The 26,902-nt window shown below is 40.1% G+C and overlaps 2 protein-coding genes across 6 annotated transcripts; one reads left to right on the top strand and one right to left on the bottom strand.

Moving 5' to 3' along the window:
• Positions 1–257: 257 nt before the first annotated feature.
• Positions 258–26,554, top strand: lhx2b (LIM homeobox 2b). The gene is made up of 8 exons (XM_023840697.2): positions 258–357; positions 482–933; positions 8,424–8,508; positions 8,868–9,030; positions 10,670–10,872; positions 11,576–11,949; positions 25,615–25,820; positions 26,270–26,554. The coding sequence occupies exons 4-8, from the start codon at positions 8,911–8,913 to the stop codon at positions 26,552–26,554; spliced, it is 1,188 nt and encodes a 395-aa protein (XP_023696465.2). The 5' UTR covers positions 258–357; positions 482–933; positions 8,424–8,508; positions 8,868–8,910.
• Positions 15,853–22,721, bottom strand: LOC111856952 (sterile alpha motif domain-containing protein 3-like). 5 transcript variants are annotated; one of them, XM_072707328.1, is made up of 13 exons: positions 22,557–22,721; positions 20,977–21,058; positions 18,524–18,636; positions 18,258–18,390; positions 18,117–18,167; positions 17,814–17,981; positions 17,601–17,688; positions 17,338–17,490; positions 17,128–17,196; positions 16,807–17,016; positions 16,532–16,688; positions 16,343–16,422; positions 15,853–16,242 (listed from the first exon to the last, which is right to left on the bottom strand). In XM_072707328.1, the coding sequence occupies exons 3-13, from the start codon at positions 18,600–18,602 to the stop codon at positions 15,955–15,957; spliced, it is 1,476 nt and encodes a 491-aa protein (XP_072563429.1). In that variant the 5' UTR covers positions 18,603–18,636; positions 20,977–21,058; positions 22,557–22,721; the 3' UTR covers positions 15,853–15,954. The 5 variants fall into 5 exon arrangements, with proteins under 5 accessions (XP_072563429.1, XP_072563424.1, XP_072563423.1 ...); XM_072707323.1 differs by having other exon boundaries at positions 18,524–18,605; XM_072707322.1 differs by having other exon boundaries at positions 18,524–21,058.
• Positions 26,555–26,902: the final 348 nt, after the last annotated feature.

Genomic DNA, 26,902 nt, shown 5'->3' with positions numbered 1-26,902 from the left:
CACTTTTTTTGTGAATGAGTCCGTCGAAACCATCAGATAGAAAAGCACCCAAAAAGCATGGACTTTTAAACCCAGAGTTTACCGCCCTACACACACACTTTAATTAAATAAACAGCATGACTAGCCACAGGGCAGCGTAGCGCTGTAGCTAAAGAAATGAGTTCAAATGTTGAGTAGGCTACTCCTTTAAAAGCGGGTCCGTCAAGTTCAGCCATGAAGGATCTTAAATACGTTTTTGTGCTGTAGCTTAACTTTTTTTCTAGTTATATACCAGCTCTTTTATTGCGCATGTGTATTGAATTATATATTTGTCTGTCAAAACCTGTCAGAGGATCCAAATGTCACACTAATTACATGGTAATATTTTATACTTATAGTCTAATCCTGTAATACCACGTGGCAATTTTGTTTAAATATTCCCCTTTTCAAATCCATTTGTATTAGCATTATAATCATCTGACGCTTTGCTTTTTGTGTTCAGATCAGAGATGAACAAGCGACTCGGAGGGATTGTAAACCGGGAGCTGATTGTGAGTGCGTCGGGAGGAGTAGCGGGGTATGGATGCCTGCCATGGGCTGCCCGTCTCGCCGAAAAGAAATATCTGTAGAGAGATCGCAGCTTGATCACGACCTGGTAGCACTGTCACTGAGGGAGACTGTAACAGTATACAGACAAAACACATGTGAATTCCCGGTGCTTAAGGACAAACTGCATTAAGCACTAATCAGCGCGACTGACTCCGAATAGACTGGGGAATGGAGATGAGAGCTGCCGTTCAAACTACAATTGTCTGAGAGAGAAAAGAAGAGCGCCGAGACGAAACGCAAGAAAAACCACAATGTATATAAACAAGGGAGGCGTTTGATTCCGCCCTCAATTAGACCCTTCTTCGGAAAACAAGCTAAGAGCTGTTCACTGGGAGGCGAAATCAGGTAAGTTATAATTTATCCACAGGTGTTGATTTTTTTCTCTCTCCGTGGATGTATTTGAGTCGCAGGATTTAGCCTGGTGATTGATTTCCGCTTGGCCGCTCCTTGCCGTATCACTTTTCATACGCGCCAGCAGATACGGTGCACATGCACCGCAATGTTTAATGTATAAGCCAACCATATTCCAGACATAGGATGCACGTGATAAATATGCATGTATTCAATTAAAAGTATTACAGAAGATTTTATTTGCATACTGTTTTAGAAGCTTATTACGCCTTTTCATGTAAGTCACGTGAATGAAAAAACACAGAAGTGTAAGCCTATATTGTACCAGATGTGTTATTATTATTATTATTATTATTATTATTATTATTATTATTATAGTTTGTGCCGTTCTAATTCCTACATCTTTTTAAAGTAGTGAGGTCAAATTTTCTTGTCATTAATGCGCAGCTGAAGTGCTGGATAATATCATGGAAATCGCCGGTCTAATATGAAGTTAATTTACATTTTATAGTTGATCTGCGGACTCACCCCAGGACTGGGGTCTTTTCCAATACAAAAGCACTGAGATCCTTTAACTCGTATAATCCGAGGCGCGGCTGGGGTCGCCTTTTATCATGTAGACTCCGCTGTGGGTTGTCTTCAGTTGGGTCCTCCGCCCGATTGGCTGTCCGGTCGACGCTAATTGTGCAAAGATCGTTTTTAGGTCTGATGTATTTTATGCCAGACAGACAATTGCCGCACCAGGACAAACCTGTCTTGTCTCATGTGACAATGGAAGACAGTACGACTGTACCTTTAATTAGGGCATGCTTGAATATCCAACGGATGGTAGCGATACAAAGCGCACGTCAAGACTTATTAACTAGAATTAATACTCTTTGCGAACGTGGTTTGCACAAGCTTTCGCACTTTCTTCGGTAGCCTTACAAATAATAGTATTTACAGCCATATCTATAGGTTTGAATGTCATTTCAGGTTTCAATAAGATCGCCCGTTGCGTGATGGAAGTGATTTTATTACATTAGAAGCGAAATTGCAAGTTCCCATGAGCTTAGAAATTTACAGGGTTAAAGAGAGTCGTACTTGTTTTCAACATAGCTTTCGCGAACAAAAATTTACGTCAGTGGGCTGTGGCCAGTATGAACATTCAGTGTAATTTAAAACTGAGTAAAAATCCAGGGCATACCTTAGAAGTGTTAAGGGATATGTCTATTAGCTACTGTCTTTCATTTCTATGCGCACTATGTATACATGACCATTAAATCGATCTTCATAACCAAACGCGTTACTAAACTAAATGTATTATTGAATGAGACACTGTAAAACAATGAAAAAGGATGGCGTGCGCAGCTGAAAAGTAAAAAAAGAAAGTAATAACGATTTAAAAAGGAGACGCGCCTGTTGGTTTTGGCACAACACGGAACTGGTGAAAGTAGTGTTTTGTTAATTTTTTATTAATTCTTCCGGTGTAGCGTTTTAGTGAGTGTATGTCTTAATATAAGCGTATCCATTAATAATCCAACAGTTATTGTTGCTGGATATTGTACACTGATATGTTTCCGGCGGACCGTCCAATTACCCACCGTGTCTTCGTTGGGGGGGGGGGGGGGGCAAAACATCTCTAGAGGATGATGATGGGGACGCCTTCTGATAGGCCCCTATAACGTATTAGATACAAAGCCATATTGAAACTTTGTACATTTATCAGGAGTGGGATTCAAATCAGCCTCCTTCAAGTTACAAGTGCGCTTCCTTAGCCACCCCAACACCTGCCCCCCTGGCGGCTCAGGGCCGCAGCTGTCTGCTGCGCTTACCGGACGCACCCTCACCGTCTTCGGGGCCTCATACAATGCCAGCGGTCACTGGCTTCATGTCAAAGAGGGCAACACTTGTAAATCACCTGTTACCCTCTCAGTTCTTCCACATCTGGGTGTCACAACCTCAACACCGACTGGCACCGACTGGAGGTGAATTCAAAATGGCACGAAGCATACATTTTTATCCGTTTTGTTTCCATGTCATTCCTTGTATTTCTCGGAAATATATCACAAGACCTCAGCCTCTAGACAGCGTATAAATACAGACAAAATGCACTTCCACGTGATTCAGTTCCAGAGTAATATGTAATGAATTCAATGTGCAAAGCACACCGCTTTTAACAGAGCATACCAGATATAAAGGACTAAAGTAAAGCCCGCATTCTGTTTAACACGCTTGTGCGTTAACTCGCCTTCTCTGTTTCTGTCATCAGCTAAAGCTTTCTGAAGCCCCTAACTGGCCGCAGTGGCCGTATAACGGAGGGCCGTGCTGCTCTTTGTCATCCGTATGGTTTTTTAACGTCTGCTGAGTTGCGAGCTGTACGCGAACTGTGCTAAAAGGCGCTATACCAAAATATTTAAAAAAAAATAATAATAAAAAAACACGTGGACACGAGGAAGCCGGCTCTTAATTAAATACAGTGCTCTTTCAACCTTTAGCATCTGTTGAAACTGGTTTGTCCATACTGTCACTTTCAGATGCTGGCACTAAATTCATGTCCTTCTGCTGTTTAATGCAAAAATATATTTTGTATGCTACTGAGTGAGCAGTCAGTGAGGCCATTACTTTTGTTGGTCATACAGTGAAATATTATTAGGCCTATTATTATTAGCAATAGCAATAATATCAAGAGTGGTATATAGTCTGTACATGTGTATACAATATTGTCTGTATTGTACTGCCTTCTAGTAACAGTTAATTTTGGAGGGAAATTGTTCTTCTGTGAAATTAACCTTTAAGTATAGTCAACTGAAAAACTAAAGACACTTCAAGTCCAACAATACACTGAGTGACATAAATCAAGGAACTCAACAAGTGTTACAATATCGTGCCTCAGCTTGGAAAAGTTAACGTTTGTTATGGCTTTAACATCAGTATTTGTAATCAAAGCATTTCCCGCAGCTTATGTAATGTCAGAATTAGTATTTTCTCCCGAGAGTCGTTATGCGTGTCCATTAAAGGAGGCAACGCGCATTAATTTTATTTTTATATATCATCAAAGCTCAGCGTTCAGGGGGTTTAATCTATACAAATATATGTATATGTTGGGGATTGTGTGTCACGGTAAGGGATCAACGTGCCGGAAGGGGATTCGTTTAATTTGCGAGGTTTACGCTTGCGCTTCAAATCGTCGTAACGTGGCGTACGTCTCATACGCCGGTATAAATCTCCCAAATCAGTATGATAAAACCATTACTGTCATCACAAAATATATTGTTTTCGTATACGAAAAGAAAAACCATGCCTTTTTCGACATTGTTTCCATTCTCACTGTCAAAAAATCAAATTAAACCAAACACAAAGAATGTAGGCCCAGGTCGCGGCTAATTGTAAGAGGACCCAGAATCAAATGAGATCAGAGAGGCAATTAAGGCCATTTTAAAGGTCTAATGAATAAGGTCGCATCCTGATGGACGCAATCTCCAGCACGTTACCCAAGCGACTTAATTGATCGGTCATCCGTTTAAACATTACCTTTCTACACCATATTATATTATTATTACGATTAAAGAAAGATATACACATTGTCTGAATAGAAGTAGATCATGACGAAAGCTCAAAATGATCAGCTATATCATATCTAGCACGAGTTTAACCTATATGTCGCGCCAATCTTTTAATGTTACATTCTCTAAAATCAAGTAAATTTGTTGTCAACGTCTTGATCCTGTGCTTACTCCGTATACCCTTAATGGCATCAAATTTAAATTACAATTCAGTTAATATAGCACAAATTAGGTTGCTGGCCTTTGTATGAGTTTATCAGCCTGCAAAGTTTGCGGGCCAGTCTCAGAGGGGCCATTTCTTCCTTCAAAGATGAATTTGCAAAAGCAACGAAGGATAATCTTACTCTATTCTTGCGATGTTTGAATAAACACAGTTCCATATCTTCATAAATCAATTTGTATGCTAATAATATACCCATGGGAATCTACGGTAATCGCACTATCGTACTTTATTGGTATAGGTCTAAATATATTTTGCACTTCTTTTCTAAGCATGCTGTTCCATGAAATCTGGCGTTTTGTGAAATATAAACAATAGCTTTTAAGATCAATTAAGCCGTTGGCTTTTGCATGTCGTTCACTTTTTCTTAATATTTAAAGTTGATAATTAGCGCAAAGGAACGATTTCTTAGAATAGCAAAAACTAATACCAAAATGTAGAATCAGCCAGAATTTTAATCAGCTGCCTCTAGTACTATATCCCCCTCACGTTACACTTTAAAAATAACACGTCGTCAGATACTGAAATTACAGGCTATAACCAGTCTAAACAGCCAATTATATAAACCGTTTAATGTAAATGTAAAAAAGGAATAATTTCGGCAAAATGTTCCTTTCTATTACCCAGTAATGAAACAAAAGTGCTGTGTTTCTTAACAAAACAGGTAAATCGGCCTCAGAGAATTGATTCTCGCTCTTCAAGTAAGTGGATTTAATTAAAGATTTTGTTATTGTGTAAAACTCACTTAAGTCGTATGGTTTCGACAGAGACACAGTTTAATCTAACAGGAGGCAATACGCTGAATATTTATGTGCTGAAAGAAAGCTTTTCAGTTTTGATGAAACTGTTTAATTATGTGATGTCAATCGGTTGTTTATGAAGACCCGGCGACCTTAGAGAATAGTACACGCCTGGAGCGTATAAGCATACATGATTTAGTTGGGTCTGCGTAGCTTTGTTGAAGTTGTTTTACACGACTCTACAATGCACTTTTAAAAAGCGCTTTCACGAACGTCTCAATTGCTTCGCTTGTACTTTGGCGGACGGGGGGCGGCGTATGAACTGAAGTGGAGATTAAACAGCGAACAGTGATAGATCGCGGAAAATAAAATATCAAAATACAACATGATGAAATTCGGCAAGCTGAAATACTGTGAGATTTGTAGTATTCAAATAAAGTTCGACAAATCGACTTCTTCTTTGCGGTACTCGCAATTCTCACAATTTTCCAAGCAAACTAAGTGCTCAAAAGTCTAATATTAGACCCTATTTATTGATTTTTTTTGTTTATATTAAATTTTCATTACATTCACAGCTCAATCGCGACGAATCACCCCAGTAGTTAAACAAGTCATTTTAAAAATGCGTTTGGCGTTTATGCTATAGGCCTATATACTGTTTATACTATGTATACAGTTACACCCTAATACTTCGTGCAATCGGCAGAAATTCATTTTACCAAAACACAGAAAGATATGCATAACAATGGATAAATTAATTAAACCAGTAAATGGTATGAATAGAAGGCCTATAGCCCACCTTTACCGAGATGCAGTGTCCTGGAACTTTGTATTTACAATATAAATCATTTCAATTGCATTTTCATTAGTTAAAATTCTAATGCATGGGCGTAATTAGCAATCATATATATACCGGTATTGTACTACACAGATTTAAACGATCTCTCCGACAAACATCGCCCCCACGATAAAAATGCAAGAGGAATATTTTCTATGCGCATGTAGTTTAATTAAGAAATAAACATGTTGGGGGAAAAGTGTGTAATGTTACGCTCAATAGGTGTTAATTACACGGATTAATCTCCAGGTATTCTCAGTACTGCTGGTGTCGGTGCTGCAGCTACAAGGACCTGAATCCCCGGGCACAGAAGGCCTTGTGTTCTTTTGTTGGAGTTCAGTCACGGGTGTTGAGTCGGCGCTGGTGCTGTATTGTCTGACGGATCTGCCTGTGTGGTAGGAAACAGATGGTTGTAGAGACGGTGACGTTCCTCAGAGGTGGATAAGGTAACGGAAGATCTCTGATTTGTTCACCTGTCACGTCTGCTTTGAAGATCGTATAGTCTCATCGGCTTTTTTTTTTTTTTTTAACAAAGACCTCGCAGTTTACTGAGAATAAAAATACACTCGTTTAAACTTTAAACACAAATGTCTGTATGCTTGTGCAGTTTCTTTTTAATTCTTATTAAATGTTACTTGGATATAATATTTGACTTGGTATACCATCTTGGGTTCTTCAGAGCTGATTTATGTTATATAAAAAACAATGTACTGATAACATATTTATAAATGTTTCATAAATTAAATGTAGGAAAATTGTAATTATGATGGTGATTTTCTTTTTATCGAAACAGGAAATAATTTAAACAACAAACTCGAAAATATTTGTTCTACCAACAGCGACTCCTTTTACTGCGCGTTTAGTGCATCTATCAATATTTAATAGAATCCTTGCAGTAAGGTACACCTTAAAAATTAAGGAACAAGACTTCCTTGAATCAGTGTTTCTTCACTAGATCTTCTTAGCCTTGACTAAACTGCCATGAGATTAGCTGAATTGGATACATTAGCCTACTCGAGATGCAATTTTCCGGTCCTCCTCGCAACCAGCGACTTAACCCCGCAGCCCTCCCAAACATCAGAACACCGCCGCCAGCTCCTTCGCAGTGACGAAAAAGTACAATTGGCGTCTCCCGCGTCTCTCACTGCGTTTGTATGGCGCATCTTAAAGTAACAGCACATACACAAACAAGAAGCTGGACATTATTATAGCAGAAATGCAACACAGAAGTGCAACAGAAGCAACAACAGCATGCTATTCGTAAGCAGAAGTAATAATAATAATCATCATCATCATCATAACCATCATCATCACTGGCGAAATGGGTGGCAATCCAATTGAATACTCTGGGCATAGCTAAAAATTACTTTCTTTCAAATAAAAAGAACTTAAAATAAGAAAACCCACGGATGCTGACCAACCAACAGCGCGAGAGATTGGGATGGAAGTCCAACTCCCGCTATACCCCCTCGGCCCGTCGATATATTAAGATTTGGGTGACGTTAAGCGGCCAATGAGCGTGCAGGAGGGGGCGTGACGCGCTCTTCCCCGTAGAAAAGGCGCGGAGTGTAGCTTAGGTCGGGAGACAGTGGAATAGGAATAAAGGCTGGCAGCTTTCTGCTGGAGTCTTACCGGGGATTATACAAACTCAATGTATAGACAACTCCTCCTCCTCAATTACTCATCCACAGATCTGCTGGCACGGGAGAGAGGGAGAAAAACTTCCTAAGAAAACAGCTCCTTTAAGCATTGCGAGCCTGCAAGCAACATCTGATAATAACATCTGATTTCATCTTCTATCAATCGTCACTATATTTTTTCTTTAGTGTCATTAGTAGTACACACTTGCAGGAGCATCGCCAGAACTGCATCTGCAGTCTGCGTTTTTGTGTTTTTGCGTTTTCTTCGTGACATTGGCAGTGAAGAAGTGACAGGAACAAGGAGATACACTCACCAACTACACGCCGCTTCTACTCTCGCCCATTCCTCCTGTTGTTATGGGGATATTTTTGACGGTACAGGCCGTCAGCGTTGTATTTTCCCAGCTATAGATGCAATATCTGCGAGCTGCTTCTTTCAACACTTCTTTCTAAATAACTAGAAAGAAAAAAGAAAATATCGCTTCAACGAATTTCTTGCAGAATGTACTAGCTGCTGAATACTGAAGACACTGGAAGAGAACGCGGTAACAGACTTCTGCAGCTGCCACCGAATCTCCAATTGCTGGTATGTTTTATTGGTCTTCTTAGGAATTTTTACGCATATAATTTGTATGTATTCCTTGCCCTTAACGAGGACAGTTGAAACGCATATTCTGTGCACAGAAAGTAAAAGTTTCAAATTTTCGAAATTATACAAGGATATAAAGAGCGTCAGTTCCTATAACGAATTGCACGAGTATTTCCAATTGTAATTTCACAGGCAAATGATAGAATCTGTTGGAAAGCGAGAGTCTCCATTTTACATGATCTATTTTTGTCATTTTTTTCCCGGCGTGGATTTTTTAAGTTGCTTCAGCAAGAGAGAACAGTTGACTTGCCAATGCACGGACTGGGTCTCCGTCTTATGGAAGTTTTGGGTTGCAGATCTGAAGAAGGCGCTTGCAGCTTCCTCCCGTCTGCCGCTGCGATGCTTTTCCACGGCCTCCCTGGAGGCGAGATGCACGGCGTTATAGACGAGATGGACCGGAGAGGAAAGAACGATTCAGCGGGCATCAGCTCGGCCATAGATATGGGGGAAACCGAAACGGTAGGCGACACCTACTTGTGACCGCTGCAGATTTGCACCGCGGCCGACCTCCTCTCAGAAAATGGCTACGAGAAGTCAGCGCTGGACCGCGCTAGACTATACTTTAGCATTTTGGCTGCACAGCTAATTCCTCACATTTATACCACAGTAAATAATGTTGTTCAAGAAAATTGGGAATTTCGTATTACCCAATAATACAGTATTACACATTATTCTCGTTGGTCCGCCAAAGTTAAAACATAGGTCTGTACCTAAATTAAAATTTTAGGAAATTGATAATGACTGTGGTGCTCGATAATGCAAATTAATATGCATATTGTTTAACGGGTTTTCACAAACCCTTCTGCACTGCGTTTATCTCAACAGAAAAATAAGCAAGCTTATAAATGTCATAGAGGGGCGGTCGCTGATTTTTGATTTTCATCTGCAAAATTTTATAAATGTAGTACAGAGTGTGCGAAAATCACTGAAAACTACAGTGTTCCAATTAATGATGTAGGATCTATTCCTTCAGTGCCACAGTAAAACAATTATTTTGTGCCTTTTTGAGTTATGGAAATGGGCAAATAAGTGAGTATTAAATATAACGGTGATCGTCTCATCGCGTAGTTTTGTGCGTTTGGTTTTAATTTGCTTATATGCAAATAAAATGTACACGAATTACTTGCATTATGATTTCGTAAAAGTTAAGATTTAAAAGAAAAAAATCAATAAGAACAAACATTTTTTTTTTTACCAACAACCTTATTAACAGTCAACTAAATTAACTGTCAATTGTTATTTTGACGTCAGGATCAATTGAAGTTTCACCTTTAATTCTTTTTTCTGAGTGGAGTGGTGTTTGCGGCTTACTTTTTACCTGACCCTCAACTCTTGTTTCGTTTATGGCTTGTTCACTAATTTGGCAGTTGAGGATATTTGACTAATTATCGCGGAGAAGCGTATTTATTTATTGTTTTAGTTTTGAATCGGTCAAATATAGTAATGACGTTTTTGCACATTTCCGGGTGAAGTTGCGTTTTGTACGATATTTTCAGTTTGCTTCAAGACAGGATAGAGCAGCCTTGTTTTATTCAGTCCGTTTTCTTCGTAAGTTTTGTGCGTGACTGTGCCATGATTTGTTTTCCCTTCACTCGTTACCATCGTAGCCTACTTTCCGCCCCCGGGAGTTACAAGACATTTCATTTACCTCACAGGCGACACTCCCTCGAGATGCAAACAAATCGATACCACCTATTTGTAATTAAGGTCTGATTTTCTCATCTTACCAATTTCATATGATGATCGGTAGGGTAATAATTTGAAAAACATTTTACACATTTTACAAAAACAAAACAATTGTCCTTTATTTAAAACAATTACTTTAATGCCACTATAATAAATTGATGCGTATAATAAATTGATATTTTTAATATCTAATTTATTTTCTGCCCCTCGCCTGTGTTAAAATATTACGAAAATATAAAACCAACTGGTACGTGATTATTTAAGCAAGAAAGACTGGGGAGGGGTGTCATATGCATGAATCATATGCATACATTTCCCTGCGTCATTAAAGCAGTCTAACCATCAGCGCGTGCACATTTTGAAATGCACAGTTGCACCGGTGCTCAGTGAGCGTCGCTTTGTTCCCACGCAGAGCATGCCCTCCATGAGCAATGATCGAGTGGCCCTGTGTGCGGGCTGTGGGGGAAAGATCTCGGACCGCTACTATCTGCTGGCCGTGGACAAGCAGTGGCACATGCGCTGTCTGAAGTGCTGCGAGTGTAAACTCAACCTGGAGTCGGAGCTCACCTGCTTCAGCAAAGACGGCAGCATTTACTGCAAGGAGGATTATTACAGGTAACGTTCAAACGGTCACGGCTGCTGAGAAGGGTGGCAAGCGAAGCAGCGGTGATTTTGGCCCACAATTAAATTAATTGTTGTGCTGCCCCACACTGTCGTTTTCTTTAAAAAGCCACAATAATAATAATAATAATAATAATAATAATATTATTATTAATAATAATAATAATAATAATGATACTTATTATTATTGTTGTTGTTGTTGTTGTTGTTATAAGAAAATACATAATAATTATTATTATTATTTAAAATCTTATTGTTAAGTTATGACATATTCATCGATACATTTTGCGTGATAAAAAAATTATGGACATTTAAATCACAAATCACTTGCTTTTTGTTTGATAAAACGCAGTCACAAATAGAAGGTAATTTCCCTCTAATTATGCGTTGCTTACAATAAATAAGTGCAATTTTCGTTTGAAGACAATGATAAATTCTGCCACCTTGTTTGTAACACTTATTTCGCTAGTGATGCATTATTTTAGCGTACGGTTCAAACTTTAAAAAGTTTTTCTCAAGCTTCTTAAAATTTACTATTGTGATTACATTTCAGTATACTAAGTCCTCAAAATTACTATTAAAACACCATTTAACCTATCGAAATTATTGTAAATTTAATAATGCCAAATGAAATTGTATTATGTTTTGGTTTTTTTTTCTTCATTTTAACGCACACTGACACGGTTCCCTTCGACAGGAGATTCTCGGTGCAGAGGTGTGCTAGGTGCCATCTTGGAATTTCGGCCTCGGAGATGGTAATGAGAGCGAGGGATTTGGTCTACCACTTGAACTGCTTCACCTGCACGACCTGTAACAAGATGCTGACGACCGGGGACCACTTCGGCATGAAGGACAGCTTGGTGTACTGCCGGCTACACTTCGAATCGCTCATACAGGGGGAATATCAAGCGCATTTCAATCACACGGATGTAGCTTCGAAAAGTGGAGGACTGGGAACAGCCAACTCGCTGGGACTGTCGTACTATAACGGCGTGGGCACTGTGCAGAAGGGGCGGCCGAGGAAACGAAAAAGTCCCGGACCAGGAGCGGATTTGGCGGCTTACAATGCAGGTAGGTGTATTTTGTTCCTATCTGCCACTCACCCCGCTGCAAACCGTTAGAAGTGTAAAGAGGACCCTTACGTGTCATTAGAGGAAGAAGGAACCACCTGTGTCACCGGCAAATCAGCATCCACACCGGGGTTGGCGACCAGCGGTATAAAAGTGCTACCTGTTTTCAATAGCCCAGTAAATAGCATGAAGAAACAGCATTCAAGCGGTTCTAACAAACGCGAGTGCCCGGCCGCATTAACATATAATGAGTAGGATGGCGCTTCCTCATTGTACACGGGAGTAAAATGAGACACAGTTTTGATGGAGTCTGAAGTCATGCAATTAAAGGGGTAACGTCAGCCAGTGATTTTGTCTCTGCTCCCACACTTGATTTGGGAAGCACACTATTATCTAATTCTGTGGACCGGTTATGAGGCACACCCCAAAACAGCACCTCAATTTTGACTCACAAAGTGTTTTGTTTGTGCGGCTGTGACACACTGTTAATAATACTAATTAAAATGCCAATTAAACCCCTGAAACGAAAGTATTATTAATAAAAAGCAATGCATTGCAATTACACGAGAATCTTGTGTTTTTAAACGCTATATAATGAAACAAATGAATGTAATAATATACTCATTAAGAGCTCGTTAAGGGCGCATGCATTGTTACTATAAGTACCTAATTCACTTTAAAAGTCGACCTCCGACTTTCAGTCGGGTAATATTCGATCCCTGACATATCAGCATATTTAATGAGGGGGAGGGGTGAAGCTTTGACTGTTGAGATCTATCATCTAAAAACGTTACTTTCAACGGAGGAAACATGTTTGTTATAATGTTTTATTATAGGTTGATATGGTTTAAGGACTTATCTCACTTTATATAATTTTCCAGCACGCATTGAATAAATTTTCATTTGATTTTAGTAAATCACTAGGGCGCGTGCCTATTAAAGCTTACTCATAGTATCCACATGTGGTTATGTCGAACATTTCAGCTGGAATGAGACAGCTCTGCACAGACTTTTATAGATCTGCCTGTGTCTGCGTGAGACACTGAGTGGGCCGCAAAGACTAACGGAACCACAGCGTGTTCGCCTTGAGACATAAGCCAGGGACATATGATTCCTTCTGTACTGTGTTCATTTTCAGCTACTCAGATTTGTGTAACAGAAAAGTTTTATAAGCACATCAACCCTGTTATTCGTAATAAATATAAGGCATAATTGCAAAGTACCCTAATTTAGGTCCGTAAATCTATACTTGATATAACTTTTACATGAGTTGTATACGTTTTAACTTTTACATGAGTTTGTATGCGCACGTCTTAATGCAGTCGTTAATTTTATGAATGTTTCAGCTGCCGGGATGATAAATTTGAGATTTTTTTTATTACAAACTATCGTTTTCTTTTTAAGTGTGTTGTAGTAGTTGCATTTAATTTAACATTTATATGAATTTTGCCATCGTTTTTGTTTTTAAGAAAAAGCTTTTCTGCTTAGATTGCTGGGTGTTTATTTTATTTTTCAAACACAGAATTTTATGCTTCATTTTATTTTTTATTATGAATGCTAATGTTCATACTATTGACGTACATAAGAACACGCTGTGATTAATACAAACACTCCTTTTAATAAATACATATACTTTAGAAATACGTTATAATGTTAGCTGTTGTTGCTTTCCAATAGTATTCGATAATATAGGTTCTTATGATAACACTTTTGTTTTATTAAATGATTTTACAGAATAGAAGCGGGTAACATCAGCCTGGTGGAATTAAGAACTGTTCTTTGCATTATTATTATTATTATTATTATTATTATTATTATTATTATTAGCTTCGTTGGCCTTGATGTTTATAATAAATAGCAGTAATTAATGATGAGTAACGCGGTGTTACACTGAGTTCACGCATTTCTTTATGTGCCGTTTATTGGTTTAGCCCTTGGAAGCTTTGTTAGCGCAGGCAGAAGTCACTCACTGGCTGTTTCCAACACGCCGATGCCCCTCTTTCCATTGGTTCTCCTAAACTGCACGTGGCCCCTCCCCAGCTCACTGGGCTCCAGTGTGTGCTGAGGGGCGAACTGGAGAGTTTTAGACGACTATAGAGACTGACAAGTGGAAAATGGCTTAGATGGAAGCCGGAACTTCAAAAAGATTTTAAAAAGAGTGAGTGAGTGAGAGAGAACTCCTGTGATCTAAAATTTCTCCCACCACAGTCGCTTGTATAATTGTAGTTTGATGGGTTTTAGGTCAGTAAATCAATGTCTGAAATCTTGTTGAACAGACGCACCTGTAAGAAGTCCTGAATAGATTTGGCCCGTACACGATTTTTAAAAAGCCTCCCACGGCTCCGAGGAGTCTATTCTGTCCTTTCACACACGGCCAGATGCGCGGCGTCGCCGCTGCGCCAGGGGTTCTGCTTTGTCGTCTCAGGAAAGGATCCTAAGAAATAAAGTTACAATTAGCCGATAGAATCTTAAATGTGTAAGAGTTGGATTAAAGAACGCCACGACGACACTGCAGTGACGACAGGCCTGCTGCTGGTGGTGGCGGTGGTGATGATATTCCGTACGACGAAGAAAATGGAATGATATTTGATTAGTTTTAAGTCAATTTTTTAAAAATTATTTGGCACTATATATAGACATATTATATAGGCCAGCAATAATATAATAATACTATAATGTTATAGTACAATACGTCTATATAATATAATGCACTGCACATTAATTGCATGCGCATATATATAGTTTTCGTTTGCGTAATGATTTAAGATAATATGATTTAATCCAATCAGAAGTCTGCGACAGGAAAGCATGTCATATCATATCGCCATAAAACTACCGCCGGCTCCCTTTTATGAAGTGCCCTGTATTGCGGCTTCAAGTAGCGCATTGTTTCCTTCATCTCAATTCCATTAACGAACCCTCCAGTGCCATTAAAGACAATTTGAATAATACAGGCAGAATTAGTTAGAGCATCTGCTAGCTCACGAGCCACTCGCGACTAGTTAAAAAATATGCAAGTCCCTTCCTCATCGAAAATATTTACGCCGCCTTAAAATTAGAGAGTACGAAATTAAACAAACAGAAGCAAAACAAAACAAACAAAATGAAGTAGCCTAACGTTCTCCACTATTTAAAAATATGTTTGACTTTTTCCGCTTAAATGACTTTCTGATCTCTAAATTTAACAATTGCCTTGCGCAAAATATCAAAATATTTTAACAGTAAACCAATATACATCTATCCCACCAACCAGAAAGCCATTAAATGCATTACTGAGATTTTGAAGGAGCCTAAACTTTTGAAGGAGAACTTAAACTTTTAAGATCGATCAGTATAGTTTATTGAGTAACGTTTGATTATGTCCTAAATGTGAATCTTTTTCGTAATATATTTCCTCCCTTAACACTTGAATTTAACTTATTTTCTCTGTCCAGAGCGTGTAGTATACGTTTTAAACAACGGCGCTTTAGCGTAGTTTATTAAGTAGCCTAAATACACTCTTAAAACAAAAGGTTCCATATTGAACCTTTAAGGGTTCTATAGCTTGGTACATATATGGCACCCTCAAAAGGTTCTATATAGAACCATTATAGAGAGTTCAATTAAAAGAACCCTAAAGGTTCTTTGATTTAAAAAAGAGGGTTCTAAACAGCACCTTTAAAAGGTTCATTTGTACTCATATTTTTATTAATACTTAATCATTAATAATGATGAAGAATGATAATGGGTGATACTGTAATAGTAATAAATAATACTTCAGCAATTATATGATATGATAAATGAATAATTTAATTAAATTAATTAGCTGCAGCTATTATTCTAAATAAAATAGGCAATAACTAGGCAAACCTTTTTTACAAGCTATATAAGCCCAAAAGCAGCTATGGAAGAAAGAGACGAGATGTAGTTTCAAAAATGGCCTGTATTGTTCATTTAATAAAATTATCTACAATCAAATAAATTAGAAATAAAATCCATTAGAAAACCAAAACAATTCACCTTTCAGTTATGAGCAAATCTGATTGTACAATTTTAGTACAGGAATAGACACAGGTTTTTGTCCATTTGCCATTTGAAATAAATAACGCTCTGCAAAACTCAAGGTGTGCTTTATCTGCTTGGGGTACTGCACACCAAAGATGAAGTAAACTTCCAGCAGGCATTGGAGAGCATGTGGTATGTCCATCTTTCCACTTGTGATGGTGACTTCATCCATCTTTATAGATGCTCTGCTGGCAAGGAGGGGAGTCTCTGAATCATGAAGGATGATGGTTGGAAATGAGCTGGGTGGTTCCTATATGAATGAGAAATGTTTTAGTGACCTCCTGATTGAATTTATGATGCAGTTGACAAAACAAAGACATGCAAATTACAATCATAGACACATCACATACCTCATTTAAACAATAAAGAAACTTTGAGTTCTCCTTGAAAAGTGCTGGCAGGATAAGGATGGCAACACTCTTTTGAAGGTCTGAAATTTCAAAAGAAACAAACAATGTTTTCATAAAAGCATACAGTAGTTTTATAGAGACAATTGAAGGGTGCGAAGCAAAAAGAAAAGATGTCAGCTGGTGACATACTATCTGTGTTAGCCTCGGTCCTTAGCAGGCTGGACAGCAGCTCCTTCTGACTACCATGTTGAGCTGCCCTGATGATGTTGGATGTCAACAGACTGAGGGCATTTTGAAGGCTTAGCTCCATGTCCTGACCAAAACGCAACCTCATTTCATGATGCATCTACAAAAACAAAAAAGAGAAAAAAAGTGAAAGGGAAAGTTGTCATTAATAAATTAATACACTTGCTTCCTAACAGTGCTGAAATCTCATTATAGCAATATTACTATTAGCTTCTCACCAGCTCTGGCACCTGAAGAAAGGGGAACATCTCCATCACCTCCTCAGTTGGCTTGGCCATATATTCAACCCTCTTATACAGCGTGCGCTTCATTCGGTCCATTATATTGGGGAAGTCTGGCTGTCGCCGGCACAGCTCATTATTCATGGCATTTATGTGCTCTCGAAAACTCAGGTCATCCTCCCCAACACCGTCATGGTCCAGTACAATCTAGAAAAAAAATATACAGAGAATACAGGAATTAAGCATGTGAGCAATGAGCAATAAATGTTCCAAGACAGAAATACAATACAGAATTTGAATCATTAATTTATTGCAAACCTTTTGTGTTGGATTACAATCCCCCCAAGAAGTCTGGATTGTATATTCACTTCTGTGCCTCTTTGCCCTCTGGAATTAGCCATAAGATATTTGTAAAGTTTCTGTATAGTATATACTGGTAAACCATGACAATACAGGCTAGCAAGCTGACAGACATACAGACAGGCACACAGATGGGCTAAAGACAAGCATGAATCTTAAAAATGGTACCTGATGTCCAAGTGGGTCCTCCAGAGGCACATGGTCCATAACTCTCCGTCTTTTGGCACCAAACTTTTTTTTCATCTCCTGGACTGTTGCCAAGTTCACTAAAGGTGACCTTTCCTTCTTGAACTTATTTCGCAAACACTCCAATAGAGTTTCCTGTGGGTGTTTACATAAGTTATAAGGCTCACACGGCATAAAAGTAGTACAGAAATTCAACTGAAAAATAATGTTTTGCATTAAGAAATAACAGTTAAGAAATAACATACATATCCAGAGGAGCTATGGTCTCTCAAAAATGGAAACCTGGTGATCAGACATCCCAGGACATCTGTGTATTTTTTATGGTTTGGGTACCTGAAAGATCATGCTTAGAGTTAAAACTTTCCTACTCAAATTTAAATATTAAAATATACAACACAACAACCTCAATGTATGTTCCTGACAACAAACTAGAGTATATGTCAAGGGTATGACAATACCATGTGTACTTTGTGATGTTGTCAAACAACACTTGGATCAGTAAAGATCGCACGTGGGACTTGTCTTTTTTTTTGAAAGATGGATCTTTTCTTTGTAGAGCTTCCTGTAGCTCTGGGGGCAGGACAGGCAGGGTGTATAATGCTGGCCATGACTCCTGGGCTCCTTGACTATGTACAGAAATAAAGATGGACACATACAGACAGACACCATTACTCCTTTGTCATTTGTCAAAAATCCTTTTCTCAGAGGGGCTGAAGCATTAAAGACTTAAGTGAGATGACACTGAACTGCTATATACTTACTGACTACTGGGCTCTGCAGGTAATCCATCACACAGCATTGGACTTGTTTGTCTGTGGACAGAAAAGATAACATTTGGTCCTACAAAACATTCATGTCAAGAAATTCCCCATTTTATGTATATAATGAAATTCCATACTCACTGAGCCAATGATGATGTGTTGCGCAATTTCTCCAACTCTTTTAAAAATATCACTTGCTGCTTCATCAGAGGAAAAAGTTTTTCAGTCATCCTTTCAGTCAACCCCAGTAGTGTTTCCCCATCAATTTGCTGTTCTGTTGATGTAAGAATCACAGTAAATTTCCATTACATTAAATTATCAATTTAAACAAGAGCTTAATTATATACCAGTATTTCAGAAGTCTATTTTTGTTTCCTTTAAGTCAGTTGTTTGCAGCAGGGTTTTACCTGTGGACACAGTGGTGAAGTGTAAGGAACATATTCTCATCATGAACATAGGTGTCCAAAGCATGGTAGTCTTTTTCATCCCCTGGATGGACAACAATCCATTCTTTATGGTCCTCCAAAGAGAAGGCATGGTAGTGCCTACTGAATGCCTTGGGTGTCAGTAGTTTTCCAAAGATAAGCCAGAGAGCTCTGAACTGGATAATCTTAACTATTTTCATAAAGATGGGAATGTCCTCCTCTACCACATCAATTATGATGGTGTCACCTTCTTTGTATGTACAGTTATTGGTCAGTAGAGAGCTAACAACTCCTACTCTCTCGCCCTCTGGTATGTCTTCAACCCCACTCTTTAGCACAATGCCTTCCTGAATGTCAAGGGGAAGAGATCGAAATGGGATTTGACGTTCACCTTCAGTGTATGAGTGCTGGCGGAGGATATCCAGGGATGTTAATTCCCAACACTGCCGCAACTGGTGTCTTTTGGAAAGGGTGTAACAAAGATTTTTGAAGTTGCTAGTGTTGTGAGACAGTCTCTTAAAGTACTGGTGTTTACCCTCAAATCGCATGCACCACAGCAGTTTCAGGGGGCCAAATTCTAAAATCAGACGAGGATAGTGAATGAGATAGTGCAATTTAGGTGTGAAGGTCTCTGGGAACACAGTCTTGAAAGATGCGAGAAATTCACCAATTTGTAAGCTGAGGACAGGAATGATGCTCCTCCTGATGCAGGGAGCGAGGATCATATCACCTATTTCTCTGCACCTGAGATAAATATCCCAGTGTATCTCACCTTCTGGAATGTAATGTCCAATAAGGAGTGGTAAAATCCTAAATAAGCACAAGTTTTGTGCTGCTGATCCAGTTAACTTATTTTGTTTCAGTACACTCTGTGGTAGTGTCTGTGGGATATTTCTTCGATCATTTTTTCCGAATGTGAATGCTTCCAGCTCTGAGTTTATGTCATTCAGTGTCACAATTTTCTGATGATGAAGTGTAGTGATAACTTTACAAACAACAATTGGTATGATACCCTCTAAGAAATCATGCATTAGGTCTGGTGGAAATGCTCTGGTGACATCAAAGTAATGAAGCTCAGTGAATGGACACACTTTCACTACTCCATAGGTCTGTTTTGACAGTTGATTGTTCTCCTGAAGTGCATTAAGGTGGTAATTATGAACATCGGAAGATCTAATTTGCACACTGTCTTCATTTAAATGGGCCTTTAAGTCGCTATATGCAGTCATACAAAACCTGCACACCCGGCCACTGTTAAAACAGCATGTAAATCCGGCTAAATTGTGGGCAGATAAATTGTCTGCTGAAATGGTTGCTAGGGCCCCCTTCAAAAAATGCCGTCTGTCATTCACACAAATCTCAATTCCTTTTGTGTGTAGTTCTTTGAGGTCAAGTAGGAGAGGACAGAGAATGTCCTTAAGGGGGTACCTCTGAAAGAGCTGATATCGTATCAGAAGACACAGGTGTATGTGCCGTAATTGGGATTTGTATTTCTGTTCTAGATTTCCGATTGTAAAATAAAAGGCAGTTACTTTGTGTATTGCTTTTTTGGCGCCTAATGGATTCACAACTTCAAATTCATCTGTGTACAAGTGGATACGAAGAATACTTGGATCACCAAAAAATGGCGGAGCTTGGAAAATACTGCCATCTGTGAAGTCTTCCAAAAGATCATTTGAAACCTTCTCACAGCCTCTTTGAAAAGAATCAAAAATGTCCTGTTTCTCCAAAAAAAACTTCAAAACATCATTCAGTGGCACATACTGTAAAGTGTCTTCCTTCCCCTTGCTATTAACACCAAGAACATATTGAACTGGCTCTACAAAATTCAAATTCTTCCTGCTAAATTGTATTAATCTATATTCAGATTTAACATACTCAAATGCACAGTCAAAAAGAGTTTCATTTGAAAGGAGATTGTCCAATTCCTCATGGTCTCTCAGTCTGAATCCTGACTGATCCAAGTGAAACTTAATTATGTCAGCATAATGCTGTTGAAAAAATTGTAGTACAAATTGAAGATTTTCAACAATTGTGTCCTGAGTAACTTTGGGGAGAAGGTGTTTCTCTTGGAGGTTTAATATAAAAAGTGCCACATGCTTCTGAAGACCTGACAGTAAAGTATTTAAGTCAGGCAGACTATTTTCATTAATTGACTGCACATCTTCTAAGCTGTCCACCTGGTCAATTTCATTTTCAGCAGAGGGTGTTACACTGTCAAAATCTGCATTCCTTGTAATGGCAGCCCTATGTTTTCTGTAAATATGTGTTCTGAAGCCAGGTATAGTTGTGTAACTTCTTGTGCATCCCTCTATGTTGCAAACAATGTGGAAATCGGGTAGATGGTGATGCTGTAGCTGTAGATGTTGCAAATATTTTGCTAGGTGAAACTTAACAACGTCACAAAATGGACATCTGAAGATTGTTTCCATTACCGGTGAAGATTTCTTTTGCATCAATTAAGTTTATGGATTGAAGCCATTTGCAGACATCTTCAACAGTCCAGTACTCTGTCATCTAAAATGAAATGAAAGATAAAAGTATTAGGCCTACAGAAAAAATATTTCATAACGCATTTTTCTATATTTATTTTTTACTCTATTGATTGCTATCACGTTCCGAACCGGGGAAGCAGGGGCAGGGAGACAAAGAGTCAGGTAACGAGGGATTTATTGGGACAAACAACACGGAACAGCAAGGCACAACTGGTAGCGACGTTAACAACAGGACTGGGGAAATATAGGCTACTTAAACGGAGACTTAAATACACAGAACTAATGACAGCAACTCGAAACAATGAGTATAGAACCGCGAACAATATATCAGGCTTCTGTACTCTTTGACATTAATAACGCTAGTTAGTTAGCAATAAATAAGCTTATTAGGAGGGAAGGTTGTACGACAACTTGCTGACAACCACATACCTCAAAACCATTTGAATGCTGTTTATTCTACAATTTATCTAAACAGCATGCCAATGAAGAAGACTAGTTACTGTCAAATCACTCTGCGTTGTCTGATGCTAGCGAAAATGACAACTCCCCAAGCTAGCAATTGCATGGCGCTAAGTTAGCTAAGCATCGTCTTAAATGATCAGAAATGTCATTGAACAACAAAAATGGATACAAGCTCAAAATTATATGTGATAATTTTGTAGCACCGGCGGGGCGCATGTCCCAGCATGCCCCGCGTGCAGTTGTAAATAGTCCTTGTTGTATTGTTGTTGTTAATGGTTGTGTTTCCTTATTGTCGTGCATGTGTTTGCCCGTGTCTTGTTGTGTACCCTGAACAATCCTCGCGTGTATTTAGCTTACGTAAATCTCCCACCGTGTGTGCATCTTACAGTTCAGCGTCTGACAACTATGTGTTTCGGATGTTTAATTGATTCGGTGCTCTTTAAGTGCTTGAGGTAGTTCTTTTAAGGATTACTAATAAAGAGCGTATTCTTGCCGAAGAGTCTTCGTGTCTTCCTCAGCTTCTGCGACGTCTCGATCCGACAGACGCTACAATTCATTTAACTGTCAGACTGAGAAAGAAGTTATGGAAGCCCGTTTACGCCACCGGGGGAAGAAAAAAAATAAAATAAAATAAAAAATATATATATTTTCAATATATATATGTGTAAATTTTAAGTCGAAATTTCGACTTTGTTATCTCGTTATTTCGAGATATTATCTTGAAATTTCGACTTAGTTATCTCGTTATTTCCGAGATATTAAGTAGACTTAAATTATATCTATATATATTTTTTTTCCACGGTGGCGGAAACGGGTTTCCATGGGAAGTAGAAAACTTATCTTAATGAAGAATCCTGTAAGGTGACAGGCAAGGATAGCTGCGACTATATAGCCCGAACGAACAATAAACTTTGTATCAGCTGACCTAATTATCGGTAACGTGCCCATTGACATTCACGGGGAACGCACCTTGTATTCCTTTATTCACGTTTTGGTCTCCAGAAAATACTGGTAATGATTATGAATGAAAAAGGAGAGGAAAGTTTTGTGCCACTTACCATTAAAATGAGTGTCTTCAGAAAGGTTCCATAAACGGCAGTTGAAATTCAAATATATCCTCGCGTGCGTGAAATAGCACCTTTTTGAAGGCAACGGTTCTATTTCCTAGGGTTAGAACCCCTATGGTTCTATATAGCACCCGCAAGAACCATTTTTTCTAAGAGTGTAGTGAAACGGTTTGCGGGCGATAGTGATGGTCTCCTTCAGGATTCAGAAGAGGTTAAGGTGTGTCGCCTGTGGTCCTCTGTTTAGCCGTGTTTGGTGCTCAGCGCTCAATCAAGAATTTACCAAAGCCATATTTACGACAGATAACATATCTTGACTTCATGTAGAATCTGGGCTTTTTGTTCCACAATTCCGGGCAATTTCACCATCCCGTGTTTAATCATACGACTGACAATGATTTGGGAGAAAATTAACCTTCTCTAGTTGTGGTTAGGGACTGTGCACTGCCTCGAATGCATTTCCCTCCACTACATTGAAATATGCAATTATATTATAAAATATGTTATAAAATAACAAAATATTCGCCAATGAAATTGATTGTTTAAATATTTTCAAGAGATTTGGGAGTGCCGTGAGTACGAATGGCTCTGTTAATTGTGTTGGAAATAATAATGTAATTTTAAGGAGGTCAGTGACTACTTAGCCATGTTTAGAATGTATTACAATTTGCAATTATGGGTGATCGTTCGCGTAGCATTTGTTATATACGATTGTATTTTTGCGGTCGCTATTGTTATTTGAGTAAAAGTTGTAAAGCGCAATGGATAACATTAAGCAGGCTTTGGAACTCTGCTGCCCTCTTGAGGGGGTATAATGGATAGACGCATCTCGACAGCAACAACATCGAAATTTGTACATGAAAACATATTTTCTTTTATTTACTTGTTCTTTGGAAAGTTGAATGACAGACATGACCATTGTGCGTGGTATAATCTGTAAATTAGCATGCTTCCGATGAGCATATTCAATTATGATTTCGCACATAAGGATGTGTTGCGTGGAATCTCAATAACAGGGAAATTAGTCTGTATACGCATAATTTGTCAATAAAAAGAAAAACTCCAACATAGACACGAAGGGAAATAATGTTGTGTAAAATGCACGTATTTTAAAATGCAGCGTTGCTAAAGGTATATTTATCCAAAAAAAAAGTGTGATTTGATTTGACCACGGCACTCCTGTAGCAACATTGGCCTAATATTGTTTGTGATTGTTTACAACTGTAGCGTTGAGAAAATTGCAGGGTAATTACTGAAGAGTGTTGCTTTGTGAATTGTGAATCAATAATATTTTTCTTTTTCACAGAAAATATTTCTGAACTGTTACACATCCAGCAACACTTAAATCCCTGCCAAGAAACTGTTCGGCGGGAAAAAAATGTTTCAGTGCGTCTTGTGGTACCAAACATCCCTGGAATTCAGGCGAAACGTATTTGTTTCCGTTTATCCGCTAATTATTTCAGCTCCTCCAAGTCCCCGAAGTCTCCTTTTTTCAGAACAAAAAAGTGATTTAACAGGAAAGCATAAAACGAAAAAAACACCGACATATACATAAATTTACGCAAACACACACTTAATTATATCTACAGCATTATGTAATACATAAAATATATCATAGCCTTAAATATTTGCAGAATAGCATTAGTTTATTCCTGAAAGTTTCATTTTGTGAGTTAACTTTGTCGCCTCTTTTTGTCACGACGGTGGATCGTTGTTTCTTTTAACGCCGGCCCGCTGTCGCAGGTGTCCAGGTAAAAGCAGCCGCTCACCCCAGACCATCTGCCGCCTCATCGCAGCCCACTCGGGTTTGGAGTAAAAGATCCCTGAAACTGATTTCTACATGGCAAAGCCGGCGAGGGGGGATGGGGAGACATCCGCTAATTACCAAATGTATGCCCGTCCGACAGACAGACAGACGGTGCGCTCCCGTTCCGCTCCGGAAAGCGGCCCCGGTGGGCAGCGTGGGCCGATCTCGGCTTATTTCACCAGCCCGACGCGCTTCCGATATGCGCATCCTGCGAGCGGCACCTGGCTGACGTGTCATGCAGCTTTTAGGCAGGGCCTTGATTTCCAGGTTTATTTCAGTCCTCGGGACAGCCGCAGTGCGATAATCTGTCCTTAACTGACATTTATATAACCCTCAACCTCCTAAACACATCACATCGCGGAACACTTCATACTATATAAATACTGTTTTATCACTTCCTGTCCGTTAAAGTGTCTTTGCAGTTCTTTCAGGCACAAGTAAAATTATTTCAGGAGTTTTCAAAAATTATTTATTTATTCCAAAGCTACATTTAGGTTGAAAACGAGGCAGAGAGTGACAGGGGAAAATGACGTTCTAGTCTGAGTCTGAGCACTCCGAACTGAACCGTGACAAACCGCGCCGTACCGAGTGAGGCGGCTGTCGGCGTGTCTAACAGGTCAGGTGCCGAAACAAAGAAGATCCTTTTCTGAATAATGACACACAAGAGAGAAAAGTTCATATCTAAATAATAACATTTAATTGGCAACAGTAGTTGTTCCCCATAGTATAAAATGTCAACGTTTTTCTTGGCTACAAACATAAATGTTAAATATTAGATAATCATTTAAATATTATCATTAATTAGTAATCAGTTGATCGCTCTCTGATTACATGATGGCCTCAATGTTTAACACAACACCCAAGATGTCATATGCTGAAGTCACACATATGATGAACACAGGACAGCCGACATTCCGTCCTCACCATGTAATGTATATAACACACACACACACACACACACCAGCAGCAGCCACGCTCGGGCCCCGTCTACACCTGCATATCTGACCTCTCCGCCAGCTGGCCCTGTTTCCGTCACGCGCCGAGCCCCTGCTCCCACATACGCCGCCGCCACGGTCACACGGGGCCCGGCTCTTGGTCCTTTGAGGGCCACAGGCCACTTTGGTGGAACGGAATGCTTGAATAAACACTGCTAAAATAATAAATAACAATGATGAAAAATGAACATTAAGGTAAAAGGAGGTAAGACCCCATATGAACTCCCTGTCTTTCTGTGTGGCCCCTCAGCCCTGAGCTGCAATGAAAACGACGGGGACCTGCTGGACCGGGACTCCCAGTACAGCTCCAGCCAGAAGACCAAACGCATGAGGACGTCCTTCAAGCACCACCAGCTGCGCACCATGAAGTCCTACTTCGCCATCAACCACAACCCTGACGCCAAGGACCTGAAACAGCTGGCGCAGAAGACAGGCCTGACCAAGCGCGTACTGCAGGTGAGAGCCCCGCCCCCCCAGGCTCACCACCCAATCAGTGCCAACAGCCCTCCCCATCGCCCCTCCCACTCCCCCACCAGGAGAAGGTGCGGAAATGACATGAACTGAGTTCAAATAAAAATGAGAAGAGAAGTGAGACGACAGAGCAGGTAGCAGCATCATTCGCGCAGCTCACGGGGAAAGCGGTGCACGGAGTGCTCAGTGGTGCGAGAGAGCAGCAGCACATTCCGCAAGGAGAGGGAGGAGTGAGGGCAGAGGAGGAGGCCCGTGAACCGAAATCCGGAGGAGTGGGGGAAAAGCCCTCAGCCCTAATTAACAGAACGGGGAACAAAGAAGTCGTTTTGCTTTGATGAACTCCAGTAGCCTGTGACCCCCCTCCCAGCCCCCATCCCCCTTCAGCCCCCGTCTACATGTCCTGAGCTGTGCTCTCTCCTGATTGGTCCCCACAGGTCTGGTTCCAGAACGCCCGCGCCAAATTCCGGAGGAACCTTCTTCGGCAGGAAAGCTCGGGGGTAGACAAAGTGTCGGACGGGTCGGCCCTGCAGGGGGGCACCCCGTCGGGACCCGCCTCGGAGATCTCCAACGCCTCCATGAGCCCATCCAGCACCCCCACCACCCTGACGGATCTCACCAATCCCACCATGCCCACCGTCACCCCCGTGCTGACCGCCGGGCCCCTGGACGTGCACGAGTGCCGCAGTCCCTCACAGACCACCCTCACCAGCCTCTTCTGATGCCACAGCCCGCCCCCCCACACCCCCCCACCCCTCCACATGAGGCACTGAAATGGGGGGGCAGGGGGGGGGGGGCAAGTGACATAGGGGCCTTACTGAGCTGCTGTCATGTGCTTCACATCCTGCTTTATCTCCCAGAGAGCTACGGGAAACTGGCCTCCTGTTCTGTCACACCTCTCTGTTTGTTTTGGCCATGTTTACAGTCCGGAGTTCGGAAAGCCAGCGGGCGCCCTCACGTTTGGGGGCGACAGGGGGGCATTGACACGAGGGAGGACACCATTGAGAAAAGGAGAGCATTTGACACGCGTGATGCAGGCCGTGACCGCGAGACCGCCGTGTGCCTTATTC

This window comes from Paramormyrops kingsleyae, chromosome 2 (assembly GCF_048594095.1).
Source record: "Paramormyrops kingsleyae isolate MSU_618 chromosome 2, PKINGS_0.4, whole genome shotgun sequence".
NCBI lineage: Eukaryota > Metazoa > Chordata > Actinopteri > Osteoglossiformes > Mormyridae > Paramormyrops > Paramormyrops kingsleyae.
The sequence above is the reverse complement of the archived record's forward strand: the minus strand, read 5'-3'. Positions and strand labels throughout refer to the sequence as shown.